Genomic DNA, 20,037 nt, shown 5'->3' on the forward strand with positions numbered 1-20,037 from the left:
TCTATGTGTGAGCATTTATACTTAACTCAAGGCACAACTATCCTGCAACATCAACCTGCATATAAATGTAAAAGAAACCATCTCATGTAATCAATAACCCTCAACAACCAAACCCGACCTACCATACCAATCAACCCAAATCTGGAGACTCTACGACCGATGCAGATTGATAGAAGCATGCTCATAACCGAGAGCGTGACAATTTGAATTTCTTTTACATCCCGCAGGGGGTACAACTTTACCCACACAACCTGGGTCCATTCTCTTGGCCCCCGGAGATAACCTTTCTCATACCCAGAACTACCCACTTTCACATGCTCTATAGCACCGGGGTTACCGCGAGCGTGTCCCGGACACCTCTAGCTCCCCTCCACCTTGCTTCTCTTTTATTTTTCTTACGCGTCATAGGGCCGCAAGGCAAGTATCAGCACGACGTATCGAATATGTGGTTGTACGGAAAGTGCTAAAGCTAACGGCACCGACGGACGGTGCTTAAACGATGCAAGCGATCTATAACATTCGAGCTCCTCTCCCGACCTACTCCTAGCACCGCTCACATCTCTCCTCATCCTTACATCTTATACAACCCACATTATTATCATTGTATTTATAAACAATAAGTAAGCCCTAAGCTAGCAAAAAACGGTTGAACCATTGCTCGAATTTTACTGAGGACCTAAGCATTGCTAAGCATACCGAACAAACTTTTAAGTTAGATATCAACAATGTTATTAATGCTACAAGGATATGGATAATCAACAACTCGCGGTACAGGTGATGAACCTCAATATAGGTTCTACCCATATAAACCCAACATCAACATAGCTAAACATGCAAACATACATAAGCAACAACTTATCAATTTAGACTCCATTCAATTCAAACTAAATGTGCTTCCAACTCAAGCATGGTTAGACCGCGAGAGCGGTCTTGTGCTAAAAGCTTTATTCTATTCCCCCTTTTCTATTCTTCTCCATCTTCAAGGCATTTAGGGTTTTCCTAAAGGGCTCTTGAAAAGATCAAATGGCCCAAGAGGGGGAGGGGGTGAATTGGGCAATTTAAAACTCCTATCGAAATCTAGAACAAATAGCAACCTTAGCCTAGAAGAAAGGAATTGTGACTACACGGTTAAGCTAGGAGAAGGCAACAAAACAAGCAAGCAAAGACAATAAGAAAATACGAAATTGAAAGCTTGCAAGAAAGTAGATGCTTAAATTAAATTTTGGAATAGTAAAAAGATGGACAAGAGAACACCGAATTTGTTCTCAAGGTATCAAGGAGTTGGCACTCCCCCTAGTCTTTGTTGGAGCATCCACCAATGATATCACTCCCCATTGAGTCACCAAGACTCAAGTGCTCCCTCATGATTACCACTTCTTCATCTTCAGATTGACAGGCATCAAACCAAGTACATAGCTCGTCCTAAGCTCCCACAAGAAACTCCAAGAGCTCACCGAGATACCTCCAATCACTAAAGACTGACTAGGTGTTGCCAACCACTAAGAATAATAAGTCAATAGCTTTACTTGATCAAGATCAAGCCTAAACTAGAGTTAGATGCACACTTACTACTCTCCAAGTACTAATGATATCCTTAGTCTTCAATTAGGGACTTAGAAGTCAACTCAAGTGCCCTCTCTTGTTTCTTGATGACACACACAGTGTATGAACTCCTCTAGGTCACAAGAGAGCCAAATGAAACCAAGTGGAGGGCTATTTATAGGCTAGAGATCCAAATTTTAGCTGTTGCTTGACCACTCACTTTTTCTGTTACCACCGGATGATCCAATGAGTATCTCCTTACTCACACTGGATAATCCAGTGAGTACAAATTTTAATCCCCACTGTGCTAGCTGTCATTAGCTATTATTGCTGAGAAATAGACTAGTGCTATCATCCGATAAACGCACACTTAGCATCGGACCATCCTGTCAGTGCAACATAGCAAAAATGCCCTTTTGCAATATTCTCTGGAAAATATGCTCTGGTGATTATTTCATTACCATCACCGAACTATCTGGTGAGTTGAATTTCTTCTGCTCTAAAAAACTTCTCTACAGGAAATACTCCGGTGTACATATTTGTCCATCACCAGACTATCTAGTGAGTAGAATTCCTTCACACCATCCGAAGCAACCCTCTCTGGAAATATTTCTCCAGTGATGAGAGTTCGGTGCACACATCATGATCACCGGACCATCCGGTGAACTTCATCACTTGGAACCACCTCTGGAATAAATAGTCTGGTGATTTCATCATTACATCACCAGATAATCTGGTGAATTTAACTTAATTTAGACAATTCTACTTTTGTTGAAATTAGTCTGGTGCTATGTGCAAACTAGCACTGGACCATCCAGTGTAACACCTCTAATATTTTTGGACATGTGTCACCTAGAAAAAGCATCCGGTGATTCCACAGCTTTAATCACCGGACCATCCTATGTATGAAATGTGTTTTCTGTCTTGATAACCAAACATGATTTGGCGAGAAGCAGGCTTCAGAAGACAGGATCATCCGATGAACTAAAAAAAACTCTGAGCTTGTTCAATTCAAACTTTCTTGAGCTCCAACTTCTCGACATCTCAACCATGGGCTTCTTTGAGCTACCTAGTGCTAAAATTTTATAAGTGTGCATCAAACCAAATCTAGACTCACTAGGTCAAGCTACTCCTCTTAGCCCCTCTTTATAGTACGATCAAAAGATTAAGAAAATAGACCTATACTACTCTAAGTGTCCTTCATCTCCTTTGTGACACTTAGAACTAGAAGATTCTTAATCTTGACACACATGTTCTTTGATCATCCATATAATCACTTTAGGGACCAAGCATACCCAATTATCATTGTGAACTAAATTTTTGATTCCCTTCAAAACAAATTGTCAGTCACAATGATATTGTTGTCATTAATCGCCGAAATATTTACCACTTACCTAGGGGCTTAGATGCTACAATCTCTCCTTTTTTGGTTATTGATGAAAATACAAATGAGAATATAGAGATATCAAATGAAGCACACACTATCATACTAGGCAATTGACAGCATATAACAATAAAACAAGAGAAAGGCTAGCACTAGAACAATCTAATATGCTAGAACGACTACAATCAAGCACACATGAAATGAAACATAATGTGATGACAAGCTAAACACATCGATTAAGAATCAAATGGCCTCTCATTACATCAAAAACCATAATATCCAACAAGTCGAACCTAGCTACCCAAAAGCTAAACTAGACTCCCCCTGAAACTAACAAGCTCTCTAGACACTCAAGACTAGCTATCTCTCTAAAAAAAAAACCCCTAACACTAGACTCCCCCCCTTGGAATCTAAGCACCAAAAAGAGAACACATCTACACATCTGGAGATTGAGGAGACGAGGGAGCAGACGATGTTGAAAGGCTGCACAACGAACTGAGAAACATCAGTGTCGGAGTGAGATACAGACAAGATAATCTCAATGTCAGTGTCGACAACAGGTGAGGATGCTCCTACTGCAGGCTGACTCTGCACTGTGTCTGGATGGGGGTCAGAGCTGGAGGTGTCGAGACCCTGAGCAGCCATCTCCTGGTCAACCTGACTCAGCACCTCTCGAAGAGTAGGATCGACCGCATCAAGCACAGGCTGCGAGACAGCTGGAGGCACAACTGGAGGCTCCTGAGCAGGGACTATCGACTGCAGTGAGTCCTTGAAACTGAGAGGTCCAATAGGCAGAGGTGACAACAATGAAGTAAGCACTAGCCTCAGAGACGTTCCAGTAGGATGAGAAAGAAGACCGATGGAGAAGATTGATGAGAGAGGAAAGTTTGACCCCGGAGTAGTCAAAAGACCACTGACACTGCCTGGGAGAGGACTAGCGGCTGGAGCTGGAGGTGCAGCTGGCAACTGAATACCGGTATACTGGAACAAGAATGAGAACATGCAAGCATTGTTCTCTTTGTCCGACTGAAGCACTGAGAACATGACATACTGCTGCTGCTATTGAAGAGACTGTAAAAAGACCATCTGCTACTCCTACTGGCGAAACATATCGGTCTGAAGCTTCGCATGCATCTCAGCCTGTGCTACAAGCTGCTGCTGAACCTGCTGCTGCTGAACTACTTGCTGTTGCTACATCTGCTGAAGAATCAGTGCAAGCTCTGAAGTCTGTATAGCATGGGACACTGGAGGAGCTATCTCAGGCGCTGAAGAAGTAAGAATTGAGGTCTGGGGGGCAGTCTGAGAAGAACCTTCTGCCTTGACATGGTGTGACTTAGCGACCGGAAGAATATACTCAATATCATCCGAGTCTGAATCATTGTCCATGTCAAATATATACTAAGGTAGCTCTGCCTCGGCCTATGCTAGGGCCTGGTCCTCAGCTGCTACTTCTCTCTCGCTCATCAATAGGGATTAGCTCCTGAGCATGAACCATGGCTCGTTGACCATGGCATCTGTATGTGAGAGTAGAAGGAGAATACTCCTTGTAGCGAGTAGTAGATTCCTCATAGGTCTCGAGAAACTCAGGATACCTGATGACGTGATCAAGCAAATGAGAGATGAAATGCGCATGCGTCTGCTATCTGGCCAGGGACATCCCCTCTACTATAACATCCTCAATCTCACACAGGATCAGATCCACGATATAAAAACATCGGTGAGTGAGGATAGAAAGAATCAACCATTGCTGAAAGCTGGTGATAGCCTCTCCGTAGCCGATCCTCGATGGCAAATTGCGTCTCAAGGCAAAGTGGATGGCCTTTACCACAGGTGTCAACATGTCTGGCAGTCACGGCGAACCTTGAGCGAAGGACTATCTAAAACGTGGCCTAATCTCCTCATTAGTCGGGAAGATGCCACCAACCAGAGGATGACGAGGGGGTTCGGCGTTCGGATGAATGAGCTCGTGCGGATACTGGAACTCGCCTGAACCCCCAGAGCCTCATGTAGACTGTTCCTATATAATCTGAAAGTGTCACCCTGGAACATGAACTGAATGAAGTTCCTCTCTGGTGCAATCCATACAGTAGCATAAAACACTATTACCTAGTCCTCTACATATCTGTCCACATCAGTGAGCAGAGCTGAAAGCCCAGGGAAGGCATCAAAGTGCTGCCTCACGTCCACTCCCCCTACAACTGACTACATAAAGCGCCAGTTGAGCGTCTTGTGCTGGCTCTAGAACCTGGGATCAACCCCCTCATCTCTGATCTCAGGAAACCACTCATCAACTGGCACAAAACGCAGCTTCTTAATCCTTGATGACTTGTAAGAAGTCACATCAATCAGCCTGAGCTCTGCCTGTGCCTGTGGCTGCTTTGACTACTACTTCTCTGACTGCTCCTCCTCCTCCTCATCTGGCTCTGGCTCCTGACGAGCCCTCTTCTGGCTGCCTGACTGGTCGAAAGGCATCGAGCCTAATCTCCCAGCAGGACGGGTGCGGGTGGACCGACGTGGAGTAGTAGAGTCATCTTGGATCTAGAAACCTCGCTGAGTATCTGCTACATCAGCTGTTACCAAAGCTCTATCCCACTCCTTCTGAGCCTTTAACTTCTTCTTTGGCTACTAAACGGCCTTGCCCTTGCCCTTTTCAGTACGCTCATGACCCATCTGACAGCAGATAGATGATAACAAGATGAGCAATTGCATTGGGTATATGAAATTGACGTGATAGTGACCCGAAATTGAATCCTAAGCAAGAAATTGCTTGGATTTGACTTGAATTTGAATGAAATTTGAGAAAATTCAACTCGAATTTGAAACATATGAGCAATTAAGCACATATATAGATGAACATGCTCTCAACTGTATCAAGGGCCTTAGGGCTCACGGTCTGACAGCTTGGGACATGGCACTGGATTTCATCCAACGCCACATTAGTCCATTGAAGTCTCAAGTGCATCCAACGTGTATACATTAGAGACTCTCAAATCCGACAAGGGACAACAACAAAGGCAAGCTTGTCGTCTTCTCACAATCCCCGTCTATATATATGTAGATTCTAAGTGCTTGTATCTTCTCATAGAGCTATTCCCGAGTGCCACCAACAAGAGAGTGTGGTACCTCCTCGACAAGCCCCCAGCAAACAATCAGGATGGCATCCCAAAATCTCTTTGTGACTTGCTACTTGAAGTAAAGGAGGTAGAAATTCAATTAATTTCATTTACCTTTATATGCTTTTCACATTATCTCCTGAGTCATAATTTGTTGTTAATCCTCATAAGTTTTCTCAAATCGAATTGACCTCGGGGACCAGCGTGACAAGGCCCTTTGATCAAGGAACCAATGGTAATGGGATAAAGAGTACAAGATCTCCCTTGGCCTAAGGTAGCCCAGTCCTAACCGAACTAAGAAGTAGGCATGGGTCATAACTAAGGGTGGTAGTTTTCCCCGTTGGGTCAGGTCCCCGTGGGTTTCAGACCCGACGGGGGCGGGTTTGGGTCGAAAAATGTCCCCATAGAGCTGGTGGGTCGGGGCCCCAACCCGAACTGGGTTCAGGTCTAGGTTTATTATTTCACCTGCGAGGGGCACCCGAAACTCCATGGGCCAACTCCCAAATCCCAGCCCAGTAAATTCTATCAGCTTGGTTGCCCTGCTAAGTGCTAACCCTAGGCGCCGTGAGTCCTAGACTCCTGGTAGATCTAGACCTGGCCAACACCCGCGCCGAGCCATCAACACTAGTAGATCTAGAGAGTGGTGACTCCGCGACTGGCGAGCAGGGAGTAGCGGTGCAGGCAAGCACCGACGTGTGTAAGGTTGGCGACGCATTTGGGCTTTTGTTAGCGCGGGTGCTCAGCCGCACGGGCGCTCGATGGCACGTCTACATCACGAGTGCAGCACGGAGGGAGCAGCAGCTTGGCGCAGGCTAGCAGCGACACGTGTGTGCTCAGTGGCGCATCTGGGCTCTCGACGGCTCATCTAGGTGCTCGGTAGCACGGGTGGTCAACCTCGCGGGGGTTCAGCGGCAGTGCAACACTTTATGCTCCGGTCCTCCCCTGCTCGGGCAACTCGATTGTAGTCTGTGGAACTATTGTTTTGCACTCCCACATCTGGCCTCCAGTAGTCTAGTGCTCCCTAATCCCTATTACTTTTCAGTTCTTCAGTTCAGCTTCATGCTCCTTCTTCAGTTCTTCCTATTACTTTTCACAAATGAATAATATTGTAGGAATGTGGTACAATCCTGTTGAATGTTTTTTCCATTTTGAGTGATTGTCTTTTTTTCACCGCAATCAGTCCATAGGGTCTAGTTCTATTGATGCACCTCACCAAAGTAGTGTATTTACATTCATTAGCTGTTAAAGACAAAAGATAGGTGAAAATTTCAATGTATGCAATAGCGAAATTTACATCTGCTCCCCTGGTCACATGTGAATTGAAATGTACAAAGAGAAGACTATGGGTTCACATGTGTTGTGAATTGTGGACAAATTGAAAGATTGAACTCCCCAGAGTGTTCTGCTCGTACTTGCTAGTCGTTTATTTGCTACCATCGTTTAGTTATTCATGTGGCCGGTGGCCGCCAGTTGATGTTACTTCCATTTTTCTGGAGATCTACCATAATCTTAATATTGTGTCATTTTTTCAGCTTGATTGGATTATTTGGATATGTCTACTCCTGGTACTAGTGGGTCACCTGCCAGCGGTGCAACTACTGGAATTCAAGCTGAGTCAGCAACTCAACAAGAATCTCAAGGTACTGCTAATGTGAATGTGATTGAGATAGATGATTGTGTTGCTGTTGGTAGTAAGAGGAAATTAAAATATGTAGTCTCGGAAGAGTTTGATAGGATTCAAGTAGGAGGTGCATGTAAAGCTAAATATATGTTGTGTAAGAAACTTCTAGGAGGGGAGACAAAAAATGGGACCAAACATTTGCATGGCCTTCTTGAAATTTCTGAACATCGTCAAGTTAGAAAAGGTTTAAAATAGTCCTCTTTGAAATTAATCAAAAAATCTAGACGAGTCAGTTGTTGTGGAAAAATATGTCTTTGATCAAGATGTTGCTAAGAAAGAACTTGCATGAATGATTTGTGTCCATTAGTACCCTCTATCTATGGTGGAACATACCGGCTTTCGCAAGTTTTGTGCCGCCTTGCAGCCATTTTTTAAGGTTGTGTCCTGGAACACAATAAGGAAAGACATACTAGATATGTTTAACATTCAAAAGCTCTCTATGGTGAAGTACTTATAGGAATGTCAATCACGTGTTGCTGTCACTACTGACTTGTAGACCACAGATCATCAGAGGGAAGGATATATGGCAGTTACCGCACACCACATTGATGATGAGTGGAAACTAAAAGGTTTCCTTTTAAGGTAATGTTGAAGATTATATTCCTTGCTTGTGGATTATACACTTGTATAGTTGTATTGAAGCTTATATTCCTTTGCATTACCTATTTTGTAGGTTCATCTATATTTCAGCCCTACATACTAGTGATGTTATAAGTGATGTTTTGCATGAGGTTCTCTTGGATTGGCACATCGAGCAGAATTTGACAACAGTGACTCCTGATAATTGCACCACAAATGACAATCTCATGAGAAAAATGCAATATAAGAGAAAAATGCAATATAAGTTGCCACTTGACTCTTGTATATTGAATGGTTCATTGGTGAATATGCATTGTGCCACACATATATTGAATTTAATAGTGAAAGATGGGTTGGCTGTTTTGGGTAAAGGGATTGAGAGGGTTCGTGGCAGTGTTGGGCTTTGGTTGGCCACACTAAAAAGACATGAGAGGTTTGAAAGAATGGAACCCCAAATGAGTATTAAGTACGAAAAGAGAATTGCACTTGATTGTAAAACTAGATGGAATTCCACTTATATCATGCTTGAAATTGCACTAGAGTATCAAAGGGTCTTTAATCGACCTACAGAGTGTGAGAAAATGTTCACTCATATGAGTCCAAGCAAGGATGATTGGAGGTTTGCTAGATTGATTTGTGATAGATTAAAGTTGTTTAATGACATAACAGAACAATTGTCAGGAACCGCTTATGTTACATCAAACATTTTCTTTCCCAAGATATGTTGTGTTTATTTGGCTATTAGGAAATAGCAAGCTAGTGAGGACCCTAAGATAAAAGAAATGTCAAAGTTGATGAAGGAGAAATTTGATAAATATTGGACAGATGTTCATGGTCTCATGGTAGTTGCTACAATTCAAGATCCTAAGTATAAACTACATATGATCAATGCTCTTTTACTCACAATTTATGGGACAGAAGGTGCAGCTAGGGAAGCTATAACAATTAAAAACTTGTTATATAACATTAAAGACTTGAATACCAAGGTTCCATGAAAAGTGTTGCAACAGCAGATGGAGGTAGCACTAGTACATGTGTTGCTGTCCAAAACCAAGGAGATGATGAATTTTTGAACATATTTGATGATTACATGGCTAAGCAACCAGTTGTTTTGTCTTATGTCCGAATGGAGTTGGATTTGTACTTGGAGGAGCCAACACTGCCTAGAACACAAGATTTGGACATTATTCATTGGTGGCAGTATGCAGGGATCAAATATCCTACCTTGCAAAATATTGCTAGGGATGTGATGACAATTCCCATGACAACAGTAGCATCCGAGTCAGTCTTTAGTACTAATGGGAGGATAATTATTCCACATCATAGTAGACTTACACCAACTATGGTAGAAGCACTTATGTGTATGCAAGCTTGGTCTCGAGCAACCATGTTAGTAAGTTAAGTAGTTTACATGCAACTTCAATACTTTTAATGTATATTGTTCTATGGCTATGTACAGACTCTTGACTTTTTAACACTATTAATAGGTCAAGAGGCTGCCTTTGTTAACGCATTAACAACTTATCTTAAAGATGAAGATGAAGAGGTGGTAATATCATCCGATCATTCTCGTAAATTATGGTTCATACTTACTACTTAAGTCATGGTTTTTGCATTTGTGATCTATGTTTCTAGGATGAAGCTGATTCAACTGTTGTTGATTGATCATTGATGCAATGATGCTTGCTTGCTGCTGGAAGCTTGAAATGCTTGCTGCTAGTCTGCTACTACTGCTATTGTTTGCTTGAATCCTGGTGCTGTTGTTTGCTATGTAGTGCAGGTACTATTGTTGCTTGCTGCTACTGCTGTTGCTTGCTACTACTGCTAGTCTACTGCTATTGCTTCACTTGCTTGCTAGTGCTTATTTACTTTGATATGCAAATAATTCTGATACTTGTGAACAACTTTCAATGGTCAACCTGATTGATGCAGTCAGTAAATATGTATTGATGTTTTTAGCTTGATTGATGCAATTATTGTGATGTACTACTATCGGTCTATTACTATTGCTTTATCTGGTGCTTGTGATTTGTGATATGTAAACTTGTGATGCTAGCAGTAGTCAACGGATGATGTTATTTTTTTTTATGTTATTTTGTGATGCTAGCTGCTAGTAGTAGTAGCACTGTAGCAGATGATGTGCTGCATGGGCTGCATGACAACATGTGCATGTGCTTAATTGCTTGTATTATCAATTTCTAATGCATGTGCATGTGCTCGATTGCTGTTGTTTACTTGTTTCATTGATGGGATCAAAATTCAATAGATAGAGTCATAGAGACAATTAGACTTAGACAACAGAGTGCGTACAATCAGATCGGGTCTAGGGTCCCCATCGAGTCTCGGGTCCCCACCGGGTCCGGGGCCAGGGTGGTTTTGGACCCAATTTAACTGTCAGGCCTAGGTCAGGTCTCAGGTTTCGGGTTGGGTCTATTCTAGGATACCAACAGGGGCAGACCCGTTGCCACCTCTAGTTATAACAGATGACACGGAGACAGAATTTGAGGATGTGATTATCCATGTCATCCCTGCTCCATGCCCTGCTCTGAGGGCAGGGATTCTTTGTGTGGTAATCCTTAACCCCGGGTATATTGGAACCTAGCTCGTCGTCAACAGCTTATAGACTCCATGCCAAATGTCTCTCCGATAGATCAAACATAATTATAAATGAGAAGATCAAAGTGATATAAATATTATTAAAAAAATGCCTTCCCTTCCCTGGCCCCCAACTACTTGATCGAGAAGAAGACATCCGAGTGGGCAGTTAAAGTCAAGAAAATATTAAATCCCCTATTTTGGTAATTAGACATATTTTTTCTTTTGTTTTTTTGCTGACATACCGATAAATCAGATATGATTATCTTACTCATACTCATTGCTTAAAGAACAACTTCACTCAACTCGTACCTTTGTTCACTTAGGATAAGGTTAAAGAACACCATGTAGTATATACTCAGTATTTTATGTTGACTCGGTGAAGATCTACCAAGTCAGAAATTATCTCGACTTTGAGTTTCACAGGATGGTTATTAGGATAAAAATGTTTAATGACGCAAAGATTTCATACAACTATATTATCTCGACTTTTATTCAAGAAATTAAATCAGGAAAATTTATAAAATGAAAAGATTAGTCTAACCAATTGACCAAACTTACACTATGTACTTACGAAGCCAGTCAATATTCCAAGAGTTATTGAGTACTCAGCAATCCTCCGTCACCTGTCTAACCGACCCTGGTTGGATAACCTTGACTACTATGTAGGAGCTTTCCCATTTGGGTGAAAGTTTATTCTAGTTTCAAGTCTTTCAAAACCAAATTGCCAACAACGATTCTACTTTGACCTTTTGGCCATGATAGCTATGGAGTGCTTGTTGATATTTGGCCAACCTTATTAAGGCTCGATTCCTCAATTCCTCAAGGAGAATGACAGAATTCCTCAAGGAAATTGGTGTCATTCGTTAATTTTAGATGTTGACTTTGTTCTAAAAAAGCTTTCACTCGTGAAGATCATATATCTAGTTCACAAGGAAGCATCGCCTCTGCTTCGTAAACTAGAAAGAATGGAGTCTCACCAGTGGCCCCGCTAGCAGTGGGTCAAACGACACATAAAACCAAAAGATGTTCGCGGACCCAAGGCTCGAGTAGTTTGAATGTCTATAAAAATCTTGAGTCTTTATTCCTTGTTGTACGATGTCATTAGCTCTTTTCACCTAGTCATTGCTCTGCGGATAAGCTACATATGCAAAATAGACTTTGATCCCTAGTTTCTCGCAATATTCTGAAAAGTGTTGCTAGTGAACTGACTTCGATGACAAATGGAGACCATGTATGAGTTGGGGGTGTAACGTGGAAGGTATGAGAATGATTTTGGTGTCACAATTGGCGACCATGCATGAGCTGGAGGTGCCAAACGGAAGATATGGGAGGCGGGATTGTATTTGAGGTAATATGAATGTTGGCTATAGTGGCGGTGTGGGTTGGTGTAGCGAGGTGGTGGCGTAATAGGTAGGTGGGGAGTAAAAGAGGTTTAAGAGATCCGCAATATCTTGATGCAACTGTTAAAAATTAATTATTTTCACCTAGAATTCTGTAGACATCACATGATATATATGTATCCTATCCTGTGTTTAGCTTTTTCACCGTATATTTCATACAAATTTTATCTCTTTAGATATGTAACAATAACATCCATGAAAGTGCAACAACTTTTTCAAAAATGAATAAAAAACAACATCACAATTGATTCTGGTTTATGTAGAAGTGCATGAATAAATCCCTTTTCTAAAAAAACAAAAAAGTGTAATGCCATGTAAATTTCCTGTGGGAATCCCTTCTCCAAATTCCAATCAAACAAAGATCCTCCCTTTTCACCTTTTCATAACCCAGAAAAAGACTACCAATGTCCAGTATCAACTCCTAAAATCGCCCAAATGGCAGGGAAAAAAAGAAATTCAACACTAAAACTCCTAGTACTTTTCAGAGGGGCAAAGTGGGAAGAAGTCGAAACACCCCACAGATTCCTCGTTTCCCTCCTCCGTTATATATCTCCCCTGCTTTCGCTCTCTAATACCACTTCGCCGCAAAAACCTAAACCCGTTCCACCCGCAAGAATTTCGCCCGGCGACGAGCCGGACGAATCGGCTCCCCGTACCCCACGCCACCGATCCGCACCGCCGCCGAGGAGGCGCCTTTCGGGCCGTGACACGTTCTTGGCGGATGGCGCTGGCGTGGGAGCGCGCCAGGCGCGCGCTCGCCACCAGGCTCTGCATCCGCTTTCCGGCGCGGCACGTGGCCATCCAGGACGTGCCGCGTGAGCTGGATGACGTGGAGGCGCCGTTGCCGGAGGTGGAGGAGCAGGAGGAGAGGAGGTCCGGGAGCCGGAGTTCGGCGGTGAGAAATTCTTTCACGCCCTTGTTGCCGCCTTACGTTTCCGTCGGGTGCCCGTGGTGCATCAAATGCGCGATTCAGGTCATGATTTTTTCGTAGGATCGTCTTGTTCTTGTCGTTGATATGGGTTGTTTGCCAAGGGGATCAGATTTGTGTGGAAGGTGGAGAGAAAATATTTGAATAAAATGGATTGTTTTCGAATTTTTCGAATTCGAAATCTGCGCTTTTTCGGTTTTTTTTTTTGTGCTGTGAGAAGTTACCTTGAAATGAGATAACTCTAGTATACGGTATTCTATTGTTTCTTTTTTTTATGAAATATTGTTTCATTATTCTAGTGTACAAATCTGGTCAATGATCAAGGTTGCATCAGCTTAGATAACTATAATGCTACCGTATCATCTTGTGGGATGTAGATAATCGAGGTATTGATTTTATCGGCGTTGGATATCATTTTTATGCCCCGTTAAAAGGGATTTTTTTGGTACGTTCGCAAATTGGAAACTTTCATCGTGCAAAGTGTTTTTTCGGTTATTCTGATATGTCATACGTATGAACAATTGTGGTGCATGGTTTGTTCTTCTTTGTTCTTATTTCTCTATAGGACCAAACTCCTGCTTCATCAGAAATAGGATCATCGTTTAGGTCAGCTTCTGATGTTAAATTCTGTAAAAAGCTCTGGAAAAAGAAACGCTGTTCTTACTCAACATCACAGAATACAGTTATGAGTTGTTTGCTATGATGCCTCATCTGCTAAGGAAACCAGCTGCTTGCATTTCAACATTTCAAACTTCCTCATCTATTGAATTCGTAATATATACTTTTATGTTAAGTCCTTGAACTGATCTTGCATTTACATATCTTGTTCATGTTTGGTTTCCAATTTTTTTTTATCCGTGGATATATTACGCATTTAGCGCGCTGTGGATTAGTAAGAGAAACCAAGCAAGCAACCGGCCATTTAAGCAATAGTTTCTGTGTTGTTATACTTTTAGGAGCCAGCTGTGATTAGAAAAAAGGAAAACCGATTGCTGGTTCTCTTGCATTCATATGCGTGCAATTCCCCAAAAGAAAAATCATTATTGGTCACCAACTTCTGCTTTTTCTTAAGAAGCCCACTGGCTACTGTTTTATAACCCTTTCCAGCCCAAGTTTTTCGTTGACCAGTTGGGGTGTTGCCATGTAGGAGATAAGGCTGACATGACTTTTAGGGAAAAAAAAAATCTGTTGACATCATTCTGCTGAACAAAGCACTCAAACGATATTTTGCGGGTAGTATGCTATAAGTTATATTTCCGGGTAGTATGCTATAAGTTATATTATGTTGTGCTATTCTCAGAAGGAGTTTTGAAAGTAAACTTGCGACAACGATATTTTGCTGCAAAGAGATGAGTAATTTCATAGGATTTTCTTCAGCAATCAAATCCATCTAAAACTCCACCTTTGCAATGAATATCTTCTGAAACATGCATGGTTGTAACTTGCAAGCCTGGACCTTTTGAGAAATCCAGAGTATATGATGCGCTGCGCCTTTTTCCCATGTGCTGCGTATCTTTCCGAAAAGGAAAGAGCTGAATAATGAGAGGATGGGCTGATAGGTAGCTCTGGCTCATGTGTTTGCACTTCTCCACATGTTTTATCTGTTGATGGGCGCTTCTAATTCGAATTTGTGTTTGCTTTGGATAATATCAGACTAATAATACAATCGACTCATGCTTGATGCATAGTTTATAAGTTGACTTGATTTATTGCATGACTTGAACAGGATATTCTCCTCTTATGCTGATGTTCTTTGTTAGAGAAATAGCATTTGACAATGTTATTACTAGTATTTATCAGGATTATTTTTAAGGCCACCATCCCTTATTCCAAAGCTTTGTCAATATATTCTGGTTCTTATCTGCCAACTTGAAGTTGTTACATGCTAATATGCATCTACTAACTATCGGCCTTGTTGATTTCAGAAAATATGCGCCATTTGCCTCGGCGGCATGAGATCAGGACACGGACAAGCTTTGTTCACTGCTGAATGCTGCCACAAGTTCCACTTCCACTGCATCTCCTCAAATGTGCAGCATGGCAACAAAGTCTGCCCGATTTGCCGCGCCATATGGAAGGAACTGCCTTTCCATGGTCCTCTGATTGCCGATGTTGCTGCTCAAGGGACAGCCACTGCAAACCCATCGGATTGGCCCCAGGGCAGGCTACCGCGTGCCGATACCGTGAACCGGCAGGATCATTTTCCGGTCTTTCGCACTCCGGAGTCGGAAATTTTCAATGATGATGAGCAGATAAATCTTCAGTCTGAAACAACAGTGGGTGGAGGCCATGATGGGGATGGGATTCCTTCTTCAGTTGAGATCGTGACATACACTGAATTCCCAGCCATTAAGGAGTCTGTGGCACAGAAGAATTTTACCATCTTGATCCACCTCAAGGCTCCGCATGCGCCAGCGTCGGTGAGCTCCCGCGCGCCGCTGGACCTGGTGACCGTGCTCGACGTGAGCGGGAGCATGGCGGGGACCAAGCTCGCGCTCCTGAAGCGTGCCATGAGCTTCGTGATTCAGAGCCTCGGCCCCAGTGACCGGCTCTCCGTCATCGCCTTCTCGTCGTGTGCTTGGAGGCTGTTCCCGCTGCGGAAGATGACCGCGTTCGGGCGGCAGCAGTCGCTGCAGGCTGTCGGCTCCCTCGTTGCCAATGGCGGCACGAACATCGCCGACGGGCTGAGGAAAGCTGCCAGGGTGATGGAGGACAGGCAGGCGAGGAACCCTGTGTGCAGCATTATCCTCCTCTCCGACGGCGTGGACACCTACATCGTGACGCCTACGCAAGGCGCGCCGCCGGACTACGAGCCGCTCGTCCCGCGCTCTATCCTCCCTGGGAGCGGCCACCACGTGCAGGTCCACGCCTTCGGCTTCGGCGCGGACCACGACTCGGCAGCGATGCACTCCATCGCCGAGATGTCCGGCGGCACGTTCTCGTTCATCGACGAGGTGGGCACCATCCAGGACGCGTTCGCGCAGTGCATCGGCGGCCTCCTCAGCGTGGTGGCTCAGGAGACGCGGCTGAGCATCGAGTGCGCCGACGAAGGCGTCCTGCTGACGTCCATCAAGTCGGGGGGCTACGCAAACGAGGTGGCCGGCGATGGGCGCGGCGGGTTCGTCGACGTCGGCGACCTGTACGCTGACGAGGAGAGGGACTTCCTGGTCACCGTGCGCGTCCCTGTCGCGCCCGGGGACACCGCGCTGATCCTGCCTAGCTGCACCTACCGCGACGCGGTCACCACTGAGACCGTCCGGGTGGAAGGCGACCGGGTGACCGTGCCTCGCCCGGCGGGCCCGGTGAGCGCCGCGATGTCCCCGCAGGTGGAGCGCGAGTGGCACCGCGTCCACGCCACGGAGGATATGGCCGCGGCGCGCGCCGCCGCCGAGGACAACGACTTCGCGCGCGCCGCGTCGATCCTGGAGTCCCGCCGACGGGCGCTTGAGTCGCTCGCATCGCTGTCCTCGGACCCGCAGACGCTGGCGCTGGTGGCCGAGCTGCGGGAGATGCAGGACCGCGCGGAGAGCCGGCAGCGGTACGAGGAGTCTGGCCGCGCCTACATCCTGGCCGGGCTGAGCTCCCACTCGTGGCAGCGCGCCACGGCGCGCGGCGACTCGACGGAGCTCACGGGCCTCGTCCACACCTACCAGACGCCGTCCATGGTTGACATGCTGCACCGGTCGCAGGCGCTCCTGCCCGAGGTCGTTGAGGCGCTCAACCGGTCCCCGACCGTGGCGCCGTCGCGCAGCCCGGCCGCCGACCCCGCCTCGCAGCGCCGGTCTCTGGCCCGGGCGTTCAGGCCGACCAAGTCTTTTAACGGGCGATCCTCGTGATGCTTGCTGCTCCATTGGCAGTGCATCCATCGGTAGCAGATACCATCCTGAAGTAGTAGTTAGAAGCAAGAAGAAACCCATCACCATTGTTTCGTTTGTTTGATACATGCATCTTTCCTGCCGCTATACCGGTTGTTTTGGATTTCTTATTTATTGTTTGGCTGTGAATTAATTAATCCTTGGAGACATGCTTGGTTCGTGTAAATAAATAATAAACGACTGGGATTGTTTGAGGATGTACGGAAAGTTTTTATTTCGAGGATCACCACATCTAAGATTGGAATTGCAGCCTTGTTTGGGATATGTTTTATGATAAGCTGGCTATTTCTGAGAAACTGTCGGCGAAAGAAGCTGGTTATTTAACAACTCTGATTTTTTTTAGAGAGATTATTTATTATAAGTGTAAAAAGATTAAAATGTTCCTGAGAAAAATGATGACTTGTTTGTTGTTTGTTTAATAGAGACGCAACTGATCTCATTACATTTTTTTTCTTCTTAAACACAAATTGAGTCAACAAGTTATTTCGAAAGCAGTCCACAGTTTATCGGGAGCCACATAGCTAACGCATTGTTATCGCATACACTATTAAACATTAAGGCATACATCAATAAGAATATATAGAGAGAGTTGAATACATGTCCAGTATGCATACATATTTATACAATAGAATACTGAGTAATTTTTACATATTGCATATACATGTAGATGTAAATTCTATTCCGATGTCACATTCATCATTCCGTAGAGTGTCCCTGCAATTTGATAGAAATATTTGTGCACTTTTTTAGGATGAGGATGAATAGAGAAACAATCTGCTAGGAAGAAGCTTGAAGTGCAATGCATGTTGTTGAAGAAAGTAGAGGGGATATGGAAGAGGTGAGCTTATGAGAGAAAGGGATGCAACATGAACCATGGTCTTCACCATGCATATGCATCATCAAGCTTAGTCTGAGCATAATTCATACCAGTTCTCTTTAGTATTTCAGCGTATATTTGAAATATGAATATGTTGGTGATATGCCTTAGAGACAATCGCGTATGCAAATTGGATTTGCGAATGAGATTTAATATGATTGAATGTCCAATAGAGTATAGAGTCATGATGTACTTTAATATGATTAAAGATCCATTAGCATACTCTATATAAGAGGAGGTAGGAGCTGTGGGCACATGAGTTAATTCGGTCACCAAAACCCTAACCGCCACCTCTTCCCGAACTCCATATGAAACGCTAGTCGGGCGCGTGGTGCTAGCACACCGGTATATGATGTTCTATCCCTGTACGTGTGGATATCGTGGAGGCACTGCTACGATTGCTGTGGTGCTGATCAGCGATAAGGACACTAGAGGACGAGTTTGACTATTTCCTCTACGTGGTCGCGGAGGTGATCAACTACATCCACTTCGTGGTCGCGAAGGTGGTCGAGGAACACACAATACTGCTTAGAGCTGGCAAAGGACGCGGTGCATATAGTCAGATGTAGCAAAAATAGCCCTATTAGGCTATAATTGTGATTTTGGTGATTAATAACAATATAGTAATTGAGACTAACATATTTGTAAAGAATATATATTAGTATATCTCATTAATGCAATATATGAAGAAGCCACCGCAGCCGAGATAAAGTTTGATTGAATTGGAGAAGTCCCAGGAGAATTGATCTCCCCGAAATGTCCGATGCAAAGGAGTTTGAACTCATCGGAGCATTATGCATAGAGGCTGATAGCCTCACCAGATAGTCTGGTGCTCTGTATGTTGAACTCATCGGAGTATTTCTGACAAAGGGGGAGAAGGCTGAGGACTTCACCGGATAGTCCGGTGATCTGCAGAGGGTAACACATGTGCATTTCTTGCAAAGAAGAATGTAACTGCAGAAGACCGAAGATCAACCCAGCGGAAGGTCCGTGCTTGGTTTATGCACACCAAAGTATGGCACCAGAGCATTTCTTGTAGAGGCGACAACAATTGCTGAAGAATGAAGATCAACTCACCGGATAGTCTGGCGATCACAGAGATAGTTGCACCAGAGCATTTCTAGGAAAAAGAAGAGAAGATTTAACTCACCAGATGGTCTGGTGTGAATGGAACGAACATCAGATGAATGCACCAGAGTATTTTACACATAGAGGCTGTAAAGGCTCGAATGACTCAAGATAACTCACCGGAAGGTCCGGTGATGGATTTGAAGGCACACCGAAGTGTTCGGTGTTCACAAAGACTTTGAGCGAAAATCCAACAGCTAGTTTCTGAGTTTGTACTCATCAGATGATCCAATGTTAGTACTACTATTCTCACCGGATCATCCATTGTTAACAATTTTTTTGAGCCGTTGGAAAAACGGCTAGTGGGTGGATTCGAGGCTATAAATGCCCCTCCACTCGGTCATTCGAAGGTGCGGCATGCTGCTAGAGTTTAGAGGAAGCTCATATACACTTGAGAAGATATCCAAGCTACCAAAGTGCTTAAAGTGATCATCCAAGGTGATTAAGCACAAGATTAGATAGTGTTTAGTGCTTATAGGCCTAGAGTGAGTTGTAGCTAGGTGTTGCGGCTTGAAGAAGAGATCAAGATGTGATTCTAGTTTGTACCGAGTGGTATGTCGGCACCTTAGAGTCTTAGTGACTCGTCGGCATCTTGGGCCTTGGTGGTTCACACTTGTTGACCCTCCGACTTAGTGTAGAGCGGCGACAAGACATGTGTACGGGGACGTAAAGACCCTTGCTTTGATGGCTTAAGATCCGAAGTGATCATGACGGTAAGTGACCGAAAGAGAGGCTAGTGGTGAGACCTTGGCTTGGTGGCTCATCGTGCTTGAGACCTTGTCTTGGTGACTTGGTAGCTCAAGAGTCATGACCGAAAGAGACTTGACGACTGGGAGTATATCCTTTGTAGAACTCTAACGTGAATTAGAGGTGGCACTCATGCCATCGATACCACGAGATAAAAATCTATTGTGCCGAGTTTATCTCTCTAT

The 20,037-nt window shown here is 44.1% G+C and overlaps 1 protein-coding gene and 1 long non-coding RNA gene across 2 annotated transcripts; both read left to right on the plus strand.

The window, feature by feature from the left end:
- The first annotated feature begins 7,540 nt into the window (after positions 1–7,540).
- LOC133903093 (uncharacterized) lies at positions 7,541–8,513 on the plus strand. Its single transcript, XR_009907201.1, has 3 exons — positions 7,541–7,679; positions 8,217–8,302; positions 8,394–8,513. It is a non-coding gene; the product is annotated as an uncharacterized LOC133903093 (long non-coding RNA).
- A 4,375-nt stretch (positions 8,514–12,888) lies between these two features.
- LOC133904168 (E3 ubiquitin-protein ligase WAV3-like) lies at positions 12,889–17,187 on the plus strand. Its single transcript, XM_062345679.1, has 2 exons — positions 12,889–13,192; positions 15,151–17,187. The coding sequence occupies exons 1-2, from the start codon at positions 13,019–13,021 to the stop codon at positions 17,059–17,061; spliced, it is 2,085 nt and encodes a 694-aa protein (XP_062201663.1). The 5' UTR covers positions 12,889–13,018; the 3' UTR covers positions 17,062–17,187.
- Positions 17,188–20,037: the final 2,850 nt, after the last annotated feature.

Source organism: Phragmites australis, chromosome 21 (assembly GCF_958298935.1).
Source record: "Phragmites australis chromosome 21, lpPhrAust1.1, whole genome shotgun sequence".
Lineage (NCBI taxonomy): Eukaryota > Viridiplantae > Streptophyta > Magnoliopsida > Poales > Poaceae > Phragmites > Phragmites australis.